At 39.1% G+C, this 17,885-nt stretch overlaps 1 protein-coding gene across 8 annotated transcripts in view; it reads left to right on the top strand.

Moving 5' to 3' along the window:
- Positions 1–8,208, top strand: part of LOC129774684 (putative uncharacterized protein DDB_G0277255) — a 193,616-nt gene extending 185,408 nt beyond the window's left edge. For 6 of the 8 annotated variants that reach the window (XM_055778527.1, XM_055778528.1, XM_055778525.1 and 3 more), the window contains one exon: positions 5,858–8,208. In XM_055778527.1, the coding sequence (XP_055634502.1) occupies positions 5,858–6,324 (467 nt within the window). In that variant the 3' untranslated portion in view covers positions 6,325–8,208. Of the gene's footprint in view, positions 1–1,149; positions 3,610–5,857 lie in introns of those variants that run through there. The other 2 variants (XM_055778530.1, XM_055778529.1) reach the window with 2 other exon arrangements.
- Positions 8,209–17,885: the final 9,677 nt, after the last annotated feature.

Genomic DNA, 17,885 nt, shown 5'->3' with positions numbered 1-17,885 from the left:
TGCATCGTCCACGGTCTTCAACGAGCAACTAGTATTACCTTATCGAAACTTTACAGCTATCAACAGAAAATATTGCAGTTACAAGACTAATTAGAGAAGATCTATTAAATCTTAAATGGTTTCGAACAAGTTCAATTGCAATTCCAAATTTCAACCTGTTGTTTGATGCTTTTCATCATTTAATATATTTGAAAATATCTCAGCTCAATTAATACCTGATCAATGAACAGATACTCATCGCTATGAGATTTCAACGTCACATGTATATCTTTGTACTTCCTTCACACCGACGGACACGTTCAAATCCCATAACGCTCATTAAAACAGTGCCGCGCGGCCGGCCGCTGCCTTCCACTGCTTTTGACCCAATAAGGCGCACCTTATGTTCACGCCGATTTCACGATTTTCTCGACTCTCGCTCACAGTTGGTAACTGAACGCGAGTGCGTCCGTTTTTGTCGGACACCACGCTCGGCAAAAAAAACTGCACTTGCTGTCTGGAAAATTATTTTCCATTTACAAGCAATTAGAAATTTTCACAATCAGCGGTGGAGTCTCTGAGGTAGACACGAGCTCCAAGTGCAAGCACTTGCCCTAGACTTGTAAACGCGTGTCCATCGAACGAATGATTTCGCAAAAATGTCCATCGTAGACCCGCGAGCATTGGTGCAACGCGTACATTTGTATCACCCTTCATCCGTACAGAGGTCGAAGACAGACTGTTCAAAAAGAGAGCAAATTCAACCGAAAACATTCATACGAATCGATAAATGTACGTTCGGTTTAGAAAACAAGGTGTCATCTAGGAATCCCATCCTCATTATAAATGCGTAGCTAGGAATCGTCATCCACCCATCTTATTTAATAAATGCTTTTTTCATCTATTGCTTCACCGAATGGGGAGAAGAAAGATTGAGATCGTGAGTCTTCTTCTCCTCTACCATGCCATCTGAATCCGCATCGTTGTAAACGAAGCGAAGATATTTTATTACATTTTACCCCATTATTTTCACATTCTCACACCAAGCACATTGAAGTGACATATAATTGATATTTTCACTTTTCCGTTTTTCTCACGCCGATTTAACCACCACGTTCCACACCCGTGTGTGTGTTTGTGACCCTCTTGTTAACTTGACCATAACGATAGAACAAACCCCCCGCCGGAACCGCACACTCGGCCCGAAGAATACCACGAATGATCGACGACGACGTACCTTACAGCCAAGAAACTTCTGCTGTGGACAGCAACTGCTGCTAAGATCGAAAGTCACTGCTACCAACAACACCACCAGCACCAGCAACAGCAATTCCGGCATAAAAAACTCCTGCTCCTCGACAGAGAAAATCTACCCCGATCGCTTCCTGTTCAACGTTCCAATCGGGAGCGAGTCGTTGGTTTGAGTAGCGGGGAGTTATGCCTAGATGTTTTTACAGCATAGTTATTAGCTTCTCGAGAATCTTGGAGTAGATGTAGATTAAGCTTGCATTCCTCGTTTCTTCATCATGGCGACATAATACTTTCATGGCGATCACAAATCATGTAAAACTTATTGTGAACTGCTCGAATTTGGAAACTGCTTGGAAACATAAAAACATTTCACATTGGTATCGCTGATGAAAGGAATATATAACAAAGCAATCAGATCCATGGTTCCGAATAGGGTTGGGCGATCTTTATGAAAAGATCGATCTTGTCGAATCGATTTTTCAAACGCCGTAGGGATCGATCCACTGAATAAATCGGTACCAAAGAATCGATCTTTGCCGAATCGATCTTTGAAAAATGTAAATGTAAATGTAATTCGATTTATCTGCTTGTTCTATATGAAAGGCGGGAATTCAAACAGGAATACATATTTCATAATTCTATTCTAACATCAGAAGCATTTTGTTTTGCTCCTCAGCATGAAGGCCACAACTACAGGGCATTCATCAGGTGCCGTCAGGCAGTCATTTTATTAAATGAATTAATTGAAGAACCATTATTAGCAATTCAACAAACCGTCCAGTACTCAGCTGACAATGATCCCATAAAAGTCAATCATGCCATACATGTGCCATTTAGTCAAAATCGATTCTTGATTTTGGCGCCAGTTCTAAAAATTAACGATTAGCCTGTAATTAAAAACAGGTTCAATGATCCTATGCGTAACTGATTACAGTACATCACCTCAGTAGCTGCCGCTAGTTCGGTCTCTGTCAGCGATCCAAATGTTGACATTATGTTTTAAAAAAAGTTAGGTGGCCTTTGGTGAGATAAAAAGTCGATGTATATTGAAAAAAAACAAATCTACAAAAAAAATTTCTAAGATCGAAAAGATCCAAAGCATAAAAATCGATTTTCTCGGTTTTCTTGAGAACAAAAGATCGATCCAAGAAATCGGAAATCGAAATGGAAAAGATCGATCTTCTAAGAATCGATCCGAGATCGCCCAATCCTAGTTCCGAATAGTGAAGATACCTTCCCGATCGTTGAATTATGACCTTCTTTCCGCAACTGTCCATAACCCCACAATCGGGCTGGAAATGCATGGTTTGTTTGAATGGTTGTTCACAATAAAAGAAACGAAGTCTCCGGAGTCAGGCCGAATCATAACACATTAGTGAAAAATTTTAACAAGTCACTGTTCGGTTGTCAAATTAGTATTTATGTATTGAAGTCGCAAATTCGTCGAATGACTTTTTCACCTTTCCACCTTTTCAATTACAATAATGTCGTATGTCTTCCCTCGCTTGAAAACGCACGGCGAGAGGAGGCCCCACACATTTTCCCTTGGGATCAGACTCGGACTGCGCACCGGTCATACTAAAAGTGGGATATTTAGGCCTTGGAAGAACAATTTCGTAGCAATGGAAGCGTGACAAGCAGCATTATCTTGCTGGAAATTCATGTTATCCTCTCAGAAAATGATATGAGAACAATTAGAAGACTACAGAAAGATTCCAATAATACTATAATCAGAGTACAATAAGACTGCAATTACACTTCAAAAAGACAACAATAAGAGTACAACAAGACAATGAAAATACAAAAATGTTAAAAATTTATTCTGGTTTATATAAAACAGATAGGAATTTTCCTGCCGAAGTTTGTCACTTCTCTGGTGGTTTGTCGTTTCTCACTTCGTTTATCGTGTTTATTTTTTGATATATTTTTAGTATAATTCGTACTGTTCTTATGTTTATTTTCATCATTGTTACACTGTTAAACAGTTAAACTTACAATATCCCATGTACAAGTGGTTTCAAGATATATTTTTCTGATATATGAATGCTATCAAACATATGAGGAGTACAAGTATGACTTTACGGATTTTTTATATGTGGCAACTGCACAAGCGTGTATTTCAACTTCAGAACGTAGTACAGTTCATTTTATGGAAGTGTAAACAACCAACATTTTATCGCAAGCTTACAAATAATATAAGGTAAATGATGTTAGTTGGTCCAGTCGAAAATATGATCATGGTTCACCTTTCAGCACACCTTTGTCAAATCAGGTATTCGAATGTTTCAAAACATATAAATAAAATTGTCTTTTTCATGATTTACAGTAGTTTTATAGTATATTTTTACGGAATCACATGTTTTGAAGGATTATAAAATACACCATCTATAGGTGTCAATGCGCCCCTCATTCGAACAAGCTTTTTTCGATCACCAGATGATTATTTCGCACGTATTCAGACCTTTTCTGGATTATAAAACTTACAAATATTGTAAACATCATACTTGCACACCATTTGTATCAGATTTACATAGCTAATTAACGCATTTTTATGAACTCAATTCTGATCATGAGTTGTCCAATTGAATAATGTTGTTTTGTCCACATGATTTCTATGGCAATCGCTTGGCGCGCTGCATTTTGTTTATTGTGTCCTTCACGTATAGCAGAAATAAAGTTTCTCTATGTTGAGTGTCTTAAGGTGAACACTTTTAAAATTCCCAAGAAAATGCGATATTCTGAAGAAAGCCTAAATTATGAATGGATCAATATGATGACAGTAAACTCAAGCAGTGATAAATGCAACAACTACTTGAGAATTCGAATGTTTTCATTCAAAAATTGTGATTTCTAAAGCCGAACAAACCATGATCATTTTTTGGACGAACCCTGATCAGAGGTGGTCAAACCATGATCATAATTCCTCTTCGAGGAAAATCGTTAAAAAACATAAACATTTTAATAACATCAACGCCTTATGGTAGTATTAGTAACTAGAGACTTGGGGCTTTTCAACAAACCCAAATTCGTATCGATTATATGTAATTTTCATGAAGAAAAATCAATTTGCATTTACTAGTTGCGTAAAAACACCCCAAATCGGGCAAACCAAGATCATTTACCATACTCCATCGGCATGTGTTTCATCGTGGCCAATAGTGATGATTTTAATTTTGATATAAAGAACATGGAATGTTACCAACAAAATTTCAAGACATACAAGTGGAAACACATTGGGAGTCTCGGTAGTCACATTAGTTGCACGTTCGCTTACCAAGCGTTCGATCGTGAGTTCGAAAGTCAGGGTCCTCAATTGACTATCTTTGTGTTGTTACTGAATAACTACGTCCACGCGACAATCATCAGCGATGGAGATCGATCCAATCGAATGAAGATCGATTCATCCATACAACTGCTCTGCTCTGCAAGAAACATCGGGCTGTTGTGATTTAATCAGTGGATCGATCTCTGCGTCGTTTGGAAAATCGATTCGACGAGATCGAACTTTTTATAAAGATCGCCCAATCCTACTGCATACGCCTTTATATAAAATTAGTCGTAATCAAAATTTGTCATATGATAATGAAAATTGCGGCAATCTTTCCCGCAGTTGGCACACTCGGTCACAGGCGGTATTATATTTTGTTCCCCAGCACCATTATTCCACATTTCTTAACTATCAAAACCTACCATTGGCAAAGCATAAAAACAACAACAATGCGTGCGTATGGTGCGAAAATTCAGAAGCACCACCACCAGAGAGCATGACAATCGAAGTGGTCTTTCCACCGAACGAATTGCACTGCTATTTGCAATATTTTCCATTTTTTCATTCATTCTATATATTATCTCCCATTTTTACCTCTGTAATATCAGAGTCTTATTTTATAGAAGCGTTTAACTTCTTCAGTTCATTTTTAAAAAAGGCCAATTGGAAAAAAATAACCTAACTTCTCGGCCTTGAGAAATGACATTTGGACACTCTCACCGCCGCCGACTAGTTGCTAGCTAGATGACTGATGTATAGTGTCCATAGAACGAATGCAATAATGCAGTAAAAACCAACGTGGAGTGTCGAGACAAAACATGAAAACAACATTGTGCACGGTAAAACGAAAACTCTGAATGAAAAAAAATGGAAGATCTCGTGGAAGAAACAACTTTTCATACGCTTGCAAAAATTTCTGAAATTTATTTCGAAAATATCATAGCAGACCTCTGCCATCATATTTATTTTCTCTCGTTTGTGTAGTTTTCTTTAAAATTCAAACGATATTCAATATGCTCTTTCTCACTTTCCAAACAAAACTTACTAGCCCACCTTCTCCCTGGGGCTCAAGAACTCACGACTTCCCGAACACGATTCACTTTATGCTGGGTGGGTGAGAATAGAGCTTCAATGAAGTCACAGTTTTAACGGGACTAAAACGATGATATTGATTGATTGCCTAGCAACAGTGTAGCCTTTAAATTACATTTCCTGAGTACCCTTGCGTTCTCTTTTTCTCGAGATATGCTATTGTTTAACCCTTCTTCCTCCCAGTTACACCCTATGATTTCTATATGATTTCGCTTCTGTTCGTACACCCCGAGTAAAATTCTGAGTTTATACCTCGATTAATTCTAGGCTCCGCTCCTTTTGCTAGTTATACCCCAGTAAAGGCCGCCATAGACACCAACTTCGAACTGGGCGTTACCCGGACCCCGTCACCCTCGAGCACCGCCAGTAGTAGTACTAGTAGCAGCAGTAGCAGTAGCAGCAGCAGCAGCAGTAGCAGTGTCAGCAACAGTAGCTGTATCTCAAGCAACGATCATCACCTTCAGCAGCAGCAGCAGCAGAAGCAGCATCATCTGTCCCAACAGTATCATCTTCACTCGAATAGTAGCAACAGCAGCAACCAGCTGGGGACAAATGGGTACCAGGAGTCACAACAGCCACACCGCATCAACGGAGGGATTGGCGATGGGAACGACCTGCTGCTTCTTAATGGTGACACAAGCGAACCGGAGAGCATACAGTATCTGAAGCCGGCATCTGACGAACAGACGGTCAACTGGAGCCAGGGAACACGGGTGACGGACTTGCTTTTCTAGAATTACTCTCTCTCTCTCTTAGGGAGAGAGGAAGCTGTATGAGTGCGATTATTATTAAATTATATCATTCTGTGTACTTTGTTTAACTTTATTTTTGAGTAATTATTGGTGAAAAAGTATCTGAAACGGAATATGCTCTGTGAGATTGTTGCGAATATCATTCGCTCTCGCTTGATTGTGAGTTTCGAGGCGATGTGGAATAGCTCTTAAACAAAAACACGCGTATCTTATATATGTGCATTCATTACATTTATATCTGCCACAAAATAAAAGAAAACAATACAGCAGTAACACTAAACACCGATTTAAGAAACTTTGAGAAACACATGTGAGGAAGATTTGAAAAGACAATTTTTGCAGTATTTAGATACCCGTTTTTAGTCTTAAATATAACCGGAAATCGCGATAAAAATGGTCAGAAGAGTGGATTTAGCCGGTTGATTCATGTTCATTCTTTGATTATCATACAATAGGAAACATGGAAGCCCGAGTGCACGAATAACCACCACTGAAATCATTCAAAATAACGTAAATCATTGTGATGAATATACAAGCGTAAATTGGGCAACACAAAAACATTAACTATATTATAAATAAAACATATTGGAATAAGCGAATGTTTATACACAGTAGTCTTACTATTTTAGCTACCTAGTTCAGTAAGGGAAATGATTCTAAATGTAACGAAAATTCCAAGCCTCTCGGCGATGCCAAGTGGAGGACAGAACTGGTTCCGCATTCCCATTGATTTTTTTTCTTTCGGAAATTATGAATCAACAAAATTATAATTTTGTTTGAATTCCATGTTGTCACATGATATGCAACATATTACGTTCAACATTTGTAAACCAAGTAAAATAGTCATCTGCTTATTACATACGGAAAGGAATTGCAAGGAATGTGCGGAATTCAGCTGGTAGGAAAAAGAGTGAGAGGATATACTGTACACTTCTCGACAGTTGGAATTGATTGAACAGACTTTACTATCTGCCGAATAATTTTGAAAAATATGCCTAAACACAAAAAACGAGACTAAAGGCGGAATTCCATCTATTCAACATGCTACATGCTACAAGTCAATGGTTCTTGCTTATTGAAATATCTCTGTTTACGACATAATTGGTCTTGTCGAACAACGTTGGCCTTATCATTGGCCTGCGGATCGGTGCGACGTGTGTAGCACGACATGTACGACAATATGGGAGTAACTACGTCATTTGTTCACGATTATCAGAAATCACCACAATAATGGAACAACAGAATGTTTGATCGTAAAAACAATAACATCAGAACAAATATGTTGGAGCAGTGAGCGTTCGCATACTACTGTGCAGTGGCTGAGGTAGAAACAAAATAAAAAATTGCGCAAGTATCATATCCATTGTTGTTTACCATTGACTTGTAGCATGTATCATGTTGAATAGATGGAATGCCGCCTTAAGGATTGGGTACAATGGGGGTGAAATACGCGCGAAATACGAAAACTGCTGGGTGCATTTCTTCTGGAAGCAAATGCAGCAACGTAGGAACGAAGTAGTAGCTCGGTTTACGGGATTTCGGATATAACCTCGTTTAAACCTGGAAGAGAAATGAAAAAAAACACACAGAAAGCGCAAGGAAGAATGTGTAATTATAACGGAAGACTTTTCTTTTTCTCCTCTCTTTTTAAATGTACTAATTGTAATCGAACCTATAATAAAGAACTACCGGAAAAGTCGTATGCATTTTATGTAAAAATACTCAAACGTGTCTGTTTTATTGCTGTGCTTGATTCAAATGATTTAATTTTGATTTTACAGTATGACTGAGAAATCTTCGTTTCAGAGTATAAGTTTCCTGCCGATATTTCTGATCATAAACTATCAATAAACGCTGAAGAAACGATTTATGCTTCATGAATATTGATGACATCTCCTGCTGTTTCCAAAAATGAATTAACGTTAGTGTGACTTGGCTAAATGGTGTGTGGGTGCGTAATTCATCGTTTGTAGGACTATTCTATCATTTGAGACTCCTGACGAGGCCACATTTATTTATTCGTACAGTGTTTTGATGAAAAACGGAAATTCTCCCTTTTTCCCGTCTCCGGCCAAAGTAAATAAAACGAAAAGTATGTTACATCGACTTTGTGATACAAACGCTTTCGGTTGGAGGCGATCTGGCGTAGTGGTGCACATTCATACCTCTCACACTCACATTCTTCCTTCGGAATGGAAGTTAAGCCGTGATCCGAGTGACGAAGCAGCCAAAAAGGATGGAAGTCACTATAATATATTGGCTGTCAAAAAAGTCCTGCGGTATTTTTTTTTTAATTTTCATTTGTTCATAAAATTAGTTACAATCATCTGTTTAAAGTCAAATATGCGCCGTTTTGTTCGAAGACTTGTTCCCAACGAGATGCCAACTTCATAATACCCCTGTTATAGAAGCTCGCTTCCTTATTGACAAAAAAACTCGGATAGCCAATTTTCACAGGCCTCTTTTGTGGCTAACTTCTGACTACCTAGCTCGTTCGCCATGGACAAAAACAGGTGGTAGTCACTTGGTGCAAGGTCCGGACTATACGACGGATGCAAAAGAACCTCCCATCCGAGCTCCCGGAGCTTCTGGCGCGTTACCAAAGAAATGTGTGGCCTGGCGTTGTCCTGATGGAAGACAATGCGGCCTCTGTTTATCAAAGATGGCCTCTTCTTCATGAGTGCTACCTTCAAGCGGTCCAGTTGTTGGCAATACAGGTCCGAATTGAGCGTTTGGCCATAGGGAAGCAGCTCATAATAGATTATTCCTTGACAATCCCACCAAACACACAGCAGAACCTTCCTGGCCGTTAATGAGGGCTTGGCCACCGTCTGAGCCGCTTCAGCGGGCTTCGACCACGACCGTTTGCGCTTCACGTTGTCGTAAGTGACCCACTTTTCATCGCCAGTCACCATCCGCTTCTGAAACGGATCGATTTTGTTGCGATTCAGCAGCGATTCAAATGCGTCGATACGGTCAAAGATGTTTTTTTTTTGCGTCAACGTGTGTGGCACCCATACATCGAGCTTCTTTGTGAATCCAAGCTTCTTCAAATGGTTAATAACGGCTAATTCAGCGATTTTGTCGCAATTTTCGACGACAGGCTTTCCGGAGCGTGGCGCATCTTCGACGACCTCTACACCAGAACGAAAACGTTGAAACCATCGTTGTGCGGTGGAAATGGAAACTGTATCGGGTCCATAAACTGCACAAATTTTATTGGCAGCTTGAGATGCATTTTTGCCTTTGTCATAGTAGTACTGTAAAATATGTCGGATTTTCTCTTTATTTTGCTCCATATTTGCGACACTATAACTCACGAACGACTTAACCAAAGAAAACACTGTCAAGGACTATATTATAGCGCACAAAAATTCCTTTCCAACAAGCTATAGTATGACTCGATACAATGAATACAACTAGAACTACGCGCTTACAACGACACCTCGCGGAAATACCGCAGGACTTTTTTGACAGCCTAATATTAAAAAATGCAAACGCTTTCCAATACAAACAAGTTAGTTATAAAAAGTTCTCGGTTTGTTCGACGTCATGAAGGGCCTGGCGACGAACGCCACTTCACGGTGAAATTCCAGTCTTTGTTTCAAAGAGGCTTTAAACATTTCAGTTCTTTCGCTTCTAAAGGCCCATTTATACGTTGCTAGTAGCTGACTTGACAGTAAGCAGCTACTGGGTCAGTGAACTCTCTTGATAATTAGTTGACTCGCATTGTCCGTTCACACAGTGTGAGCTGCTGACGAAAAACTAGATACTACAGCATTGGCTTACTAAGGATGCCAGATGATTTTTGACATGTCCATCAATAGTCAGAAACAGCAATCAGGTCCTTATTTGACAGATGATTGATCCGAAATCGACTTCTCTATTGGCAGTTTTCGTCTCAGATTTTCATTCGAATTTATCATTACACAATTTTATCGCGAAATACATACTGTCCGTGTATAAACATACTTTGTGCTGAATTTTTCCGAACTCTATCCGAAAAAGCAGAAAGGCAAAAGGATTTGGGCCAGAAATTGGATGCAAGGACCAACACATACAATATTGAAGGAACTCTACGATGGTTATCCTCTATTGTACAGAGCAGTGTTGAGAAAAACACCTGAATAAGTGGGAACACTGTTGGATTTCATTGGTCCAAAAATACCAGTGCCACAAATTATCAAAATCTATTCACGAATGAAGGAATTATCTTTTTCCCAGTGTCGGATGAATTCTCTTCTGTTGACACTCAACACCATATCTGTTATGATGAGTATATCACAATAGTCGAGACGCGTGAACTTTGTCTGGTATATTGAACGAAAACAGCATGAACGAATTTCGCCAAGCCTGCATTTAGGCACTTTCATTACTGTCAATAATTTCAGGTGATTATCACGTACATTAAGTTGATCTTCATCGCTTGCAGTGAACTTTTATTGAAATCGTGTTTTATTTTCATATTTAGAAAAAAAGAAAGAATCAGGAATCCGGAAAAGGCAACATTAGTTTTCGTTGAGCGTTGACCGTTGTGCGGTGTTGAGCGGCTGAGTGAGATTTAGCGTTGAACGGCGTTGAGTGTTTCGTTCATTTATACTGTTTTATAGTGACTTTCAACACTTTTTGGCTGGTTCGTCCTTTTACTTACATTTTTGGAAGAATGTCGAGAATGAGAATTGAACTCGTTACCTGTAGCGTGAAAGGTACGGTCCGTTTCCGTTTCCGCTTTCTATGCTCTTTTACTACCGCCATTTCGCTCAATGTTTTCAATGAACTGGAAGCCATCATCTTCATTTCCAAAATGGCATCGAATTACGGTATTCGACACTTCTGCTGTTGAAGCCCTTTCATCTAATACCCATATCGTAGGGGTTTTATATCATTGCAGGTCATTTAGAGCCAGTGTCATTAAACTAGAAATCAAACAAGATTATGTTCGTTTTCCACAACATCATCCGGAGACTCGATTATCCGGAATTTTAGACTCGTTTATCCGGAGTATTTTATTTTTGATTTCCGGAAATTTTTAATAATTTGTATATTAATTCCATTAATAGCCAATATGGGTATCAAACGAAAGGGCTTGACTAGTAGAATACAGTTATTTATGGAAAATACAAATCCAAGATGGCGGCCACTACAAAATGGTGGATGACATATTTTTTCAGAACCACATCAATATGGATATCAAAAGGAATGGATTGACTGGTAGAATACAGTTTTTAATGAAAAATGCAAATCCAAAATGGCCACCACCACAAAATGGCGCCATATTTTTTTTTTCAAAACCCCATAAATATTGGTATCAAATGAAAGTGCTCGACTGGTAGAACACAGAAGATTATGAAAAACCCAAATCCAAGATGGCCGCAGTTCCAAATAAACAATTCTCGCGAAACTTTTGAAAAGGTCCTAAGCAACAAATGTAAACAAATCGAGTTAATGGATGCACACTTTTAGCAAAAATTGTACAATGTACAGATTCAAATTTTGAGCACTCGACTGTTACTTCGAACGCCACTTTCCTCTGACGCTCGATACATCCGAAGTAACAAAGCAATCAAAACAACACGAATACGCACTTCGGACATTTAGAATTTTTGTTATTTTCAAGTGTAGATACCGTTTTTAGTGCAATTCAACGATTGATAACAATAATGATCTGATTTTAGCACGAAGTACAAGTATTTAGATCGTTGTTCAGTAGTTATTTTCAAATTTTCATCGTGCAACGTAATTTGTCCAATGTACAAAGCGGTCAGTCAAAACGTCCAATGTAACATTTTTCGCTCGGAGGATTCAATTTCAAACTAAAACCTCATAACAACAGTTACGCTAGGTTTTTCAGAGTTATTATTGACAGCTAGTGGTAAAAGTAGTGAGAAGTATCGATTCCTATTGAAACAATTCGCGGAACAATGGTCCGGTCTTCAACTGCGTATTTCTCGAGTTGATGTGAATGTTACGTAGGACCTTTTCAAAAGTTACGCGAGAATTACTTTTTAATGGTTTCATTCAGCTTGCCCTGTTTCTGATTGATCTGAAATTTGAAACATACCTTTAATTCTACTGCCATTATAAAACTGCGTATTCCATGATCTTGAAAGATTAAATTTGGCCGCCGCTAAAAAATGGCTGAATGGCTTGACTTGGAGAATACATTACATTATGAGCAACATAAATTCGAAAAGGTCGCCGCCACATATTGGTCGACTATGTATTTTTTGCAATCCCCTCAATTTTGGTATCAAATGAAAAGATTTGTCTAATAGAATACAGTACATCATCAAAATATTCCGAAGAAAGTTAGGTAAGAAATACCGGTCGCCATCTTGGATTTTCAAGATCATGGAATACGCAGTTTTAAAATAACACCAGAGATAAAGATGTCACAACGAGAATGATTTGCTAGTCCCAAGCGTCATTCTGTGTGTTCTTTGTGCAATTTGGTTGGTTCAGGTCAATCACGGAGAGCAACTACGAATTGTACAGTCTACCCAAGCTCAAGCTCAAGCTCAACACCAGAGATAAAGATGTGTTCCAAATTTCAGATCAAACGGTTAAGAGAAAGAGGGTTAAATTTCTATTGATGTGCTACAGCGCTACAGGCAAAGCTACTAAGTTACAAAGTCACAAACATACAAACGGGTCTAAGCTAGGTAAAACCGTTTAAAAAATAAGTGCAAATCATAATTATATTACGTTTACCGAGAGAAAATTCGTTTTTTTATGATTCGATTATCCGGAAGTTTCGATTAGCCAGAGTGAAAAAAATTTTTTTTGGCGGTTTTTTGCATGATTTTTTTACGCTATTCGCTCAAAATTACACGATTTTTTTACACGCGCACACGCTTCCACACAGGCGCACAAACGCGCACGCACCTGTACACACTCGCACACGCGTTCGCAAATACGCGCACACATGCACGCACGCAAAGAAAAACGCACACATGCACGTACACCCACGTGTTTAAACGTGCACACACACACATGCACGCACGAAAAAAAAACACTCACACACAAACACACACAAATACGTGCACATGTGCGCACACACACCCACACAAACAAGCACAAACACAATCATCGGGTTTCCTACTCGGCTATTCGGACTCGAAGCTAACAGGATATTCGGTATCCAGTATCCGACCAAACCACTATCCGTTTCATCTCTAATTTCCGGTAGCGCCGGTAAATGATTACTCCTGCAGGCATACTGCACAACCCTCACTGCACCATTTTCATTAGTTTCAATGAATAAGTTTCAAATGCAGCAAGGAAACATTCATTTCTATACAAACTGCCCGAATACATGTATGCTTCAAAATAATCTCCAAGTGACGATTTCTAACGTCGCTTTTGTTTGCAGAATGAAAGGAATCAACGCGAAACGAAAGGAATGTGTACGAAAGAGACGAGATATTTTTCTTACTGAGCGAGAAGAGAGAATAGGTATATTTATGGTTCTGTTTCTGTTCTGAGAAGCGATAGACACATTATTGAGTGACGATGTGCCAATTGAAATGAAAATGTCAGACCCTGCACATGACATTAACTGGCATGATGTTTTCACACGGTGTGAGTAGCTGCACTACAGTAACTGACTAGACAGACTCGTATGCTTAAGGCTGTTTTAGACGATGCCAGTCAGCGCTCTAGTTGAAGTATCCAGTGAACAGAGAACAGACACTCTGTTCAAGTTACTTGTATCAGTATCGAACAAGTAATTGGCCTCTAACTTGAACAGAGTGTCTGTTCTCTATTCACTGGATACTTCAACTAGAGCGCTGACTGGCATCGTCTAAATCAGCCTTTACTCGCACCGTCTGAACCCGGCATAACACGGTGAAAACGAGATGAAGTGTATATAACAGTGGTGGCCAAACTTTTGGGCATTACGGGTGACTAATTGTTCAAATGTTAGGCCGCGGGCTACCAACGATGACTGTAGCAAAAAGTCATTAGAAAATTATTTTAATACTAGACAATAAAAAAAAGTTTGAACTAGGATTGGGCGATCATGTATCGATATTCAGAAGATCGATCTTTTCCTCTCCGATTTCCGATTTTTTTGATCGATCTTTTGTACTGCAAAAAATCGCGAGAATCGATCTTTTCTTTTTGTATTTTTGATCGTGGAAATCTTTTTGAAAATTTGATTTTTAATAAACATTGATTTTGACCGTTCGAGTTTGAGGATAGCGCTCCTATAGCGATCACCTTTTAACAAACGATTTCATCTTTCGGGAATATATTGGGGATGAAAATTGAAAAAATCTAGATACAGTCAACCCTCCTAAAACGCGGTGAGTGCTTACCGCGTTATATGGAAACCGTGCTATAAGAAACTCGGATTTTACATACAAACCAGGCTAATCCGTAGCGCCTTGTATGGAAACCATCTACCGTGTTGTATGGAAACTGCGCTATAAGAAACTCAGAATGAGTACAAATCACATCATTCGTACCGCGTAGTATGGAGACCAATGAGAGATCATAAAAGGAAATGATAAAAAAATAAAACAAAAAGTAGTAGGGGGTGAGCCTAGGGGCACGGACGGAAGTTTGACGTAGGACTGTAAATGTTCAGAACAGTTGTTTTTTAAATGTAATTCTTTCCATTGTTCAGAAATATGTTAGTTTAATTCTTTTGAAACTCTAAATAGTAGCCCTGAAAAGGCCGGAAACCGTCAAACGGTTTGTAACGATTTGTACTCATAACCGAGAGCAGTAGCTCTTTCGGTGGAATAATGCTCGTTTGCAGACTATCACAATCAAGTCGTATTGGTTGTACTGCTCAATCTATCATAGAAGGAATTGAGTCATTAAGAATTATGAATATGAGTCATGAAGATTAACCCTTTGCGGTCGTTTGTCTGCTCTCAGTCACCACAGCAAGGAATCATACTAAATCTTAAATTCGAAGTATTGCTTTTGCTGTTTTGCAGTCCAGTTAGCGACTAAAATTCGATAAGTGTATTGATTTTTCGGTTTTCTACGTTTTTCGTTTCTGTACCGTAATGGAAGTTCAAAGTTTCGAAAACGAGAGAGCTACGCTGGAGTGCAAGGTTTTGAACGTTAATATCTCTTTACCGGTTGAATGGAGTGGTATAGTAGTCACTTCATTCGAAAGATAAAATGTCAACGAGTTATATGATTGTCACTAATTGGTCCAAAAAATCGTTTCATTAGCATAGAAATTACTTTGAAAGCAAGCTATTGAAATCATAACAATCTAGCTCATTGATGATGATTGGTGATCGCATTGTGTTCCCGAACACGGACGCAAAATCTAGGCATCTGGACAAATCGTCATAGCGAATACATGAAAGGTGTGATTTCTTTTGCTTGCTTGTATTAGTGTTTGGGAATAGTAATCCCCGATTTTTGAAATTAATCGTTCATCAGCTAATCGAATAATTTTCAGCAGTTTGTTATTCGACACGATTAAGTGCGATTCACATACACCATCCACGTCACGTTCACGTCCCGTCACGTCACGTTACGTCAGTTATTCTACCATGCAATTCTTATGAAAACATGCACATACACCGGCAACGTAACGATCCGTCAGCATGCGTTCAACGAAAACGACCGGCAGGATTTGTAGAAAAGAATAATTGACGGAGAGGGACTGTTCGTTGGGTTTTTGTCTGGACTTTCTGTCTCGGCTTTTGGTTTCATTTAGTTGTATTTTTCATGCCAACATATCTCTTAGTTTAAACTTCCGGAGTCAAAATCACATTTGACGTGACGGTGCTGGTGCTAACATTGACTGCATGTGTGAATTGGTCGAGACTTTGACGGAACGTAGACGTTCTTTTCCGTAACGTTCTATGTGAATCGCACAGTAATCGCCCCAAATAATCAATTAATCGACACACTGAGAGAAATAATTAGTAATATTTCTCATTTTCTAGAAAGCCATCTGGAATCAAAAAAGTGTTCATTCCGCCTGAAAATCAATTATTACCTTTTACACCCCCCTAAACTCGTAAACGATGCTCAATTTCGCGTTGACGGCATTGATAATCAAAGATAATGATTGAATTTCAGGATAAAACTGCAGCAGCCGTAGGTTTTTTTTCTCTTGGTTTGGATCGATTAATCGACGTAAATTATTCGTTCGCCTCGATTATTGGTTGAGCGGTATTCGTTCGATTAATAATCGATTTCCGTAGGAAGTATTCGATAAATCGATTAATCGAACGATTATCGGGGATCACTATTTGGGAAACCATAGCAGACACATGCAAGGCGTGAGTACTTTTACTCGCATCAGTTCCTGTTCTGATTTCGCATGGAACAGTCGTGAAACATTGTTTGCGTGTGAATGCGTCCGAGCGAAGGAATATTCGCACCCATTTACGCATTCGACTTGGTGTTCCCGTGATGCAATCCAATAGCATCAGCTTCTGCTTTGCTTTCGAATGGAATTAATGCCCGAAATCTTCGAAGGTGAAAAATGAAGACCGACTCTATTCTCAGTAGCTTCGCTTCGACTAGAGCTGCTTCGGCAGTCGCCGTCAACAAAAAGTGACTTAAATAGAAAATGAATTCAACGAACTTCAAGTATGCTATAAAGGTCCTCGCGTTAGTATTAGTAAATAGCGAGCAAAATAGCGCGCACACACACTGCACCCTATTTAATACGTGTGAGAAATTTTTGTGTACGATACAAAAATTCTAACTCACCTGTAGCGTATGTCAAACCACATTGAACTCAAACATCGATGCATGCATCAAGGCGCCTAGAAGTATATCCTAAGGTGGGCCAAATTTCTAAAACCACTCTTCAGCCATCTTGGAAATCTACTGTGTTTTGTTTGTAAACAAAACACAATACGCTAGTGCCCAAGCTCGCTCGTGATCAGTCTATCTCTTTCACTTTCACGCTTCAAGCAAATAGTTCCCCTTTTGCTTTCTTCCGTACTGTATTCATATACCGCGCCCCTAACCAACTTAGTGACGAAACGGCCGATACATGGGTGAGAGAGAGAGAAGAGAGAGAGAGAGAGAGAGAGAGAGAGAGAGAGAGAGAGGAACGAATTCGTTTTGGGGGGACTTCAAAATGTAATGAAGACAATTTGACTGGGAAGAATGAAATGATATGGTCGAGTCGGTAGAGTAGAACGCCCGACTGACTGTTTAGTCGTTTTGGCGAAGAAACTGCGTGATTAATCCAAAAGTCGTTCCCGACTGAATACGGATATAGTCAGCTGACTGTCCTCAGTTGACTATGACTATGCTTAGCCCTGCATGGAACAGTCATGAAAAATTGCCACATCACGATAAAAACGAAAAAAAAAATTATGCAAGGTTATAGACTTTATTTCGTTTTCACCGTGAAGTGGCGCCCTCAGTTTCCATTCTGTGCATGGAGTGATCATGAAAAATCTCATGTTATTCTCACGAAAAGAAAAATGAATCATGTATCAAACATCTTGAGTTGCTTTTACAAGGCCACTCAAATTCCATCAACAAGTTCGAAAGAGTTGAATTGTATGTTAATAACAATTCCATACTTATACGCATCCACC

The sequence above is a fragment of the Toxorhynchites rutilus genome, chromosome 3 (assembly GCF_029784135.1).
Source record: "Toxorhynchites rutilus septentrionalis strain SRP chromosome 3, ASM2978413v1, whole genome shotgun sequence".
NCBI classification, from domain to species: Eukaryota; Metazoa; Arthropoda; class Insecta; order Diptera; family Culicidae; genus Toxorhynchites; species Toxorhynchites rutilus.
Note: the sequence above shows the minus strand (reverse complement) of the source record. Positions and strands in the feature narration are given on the sequence as shown.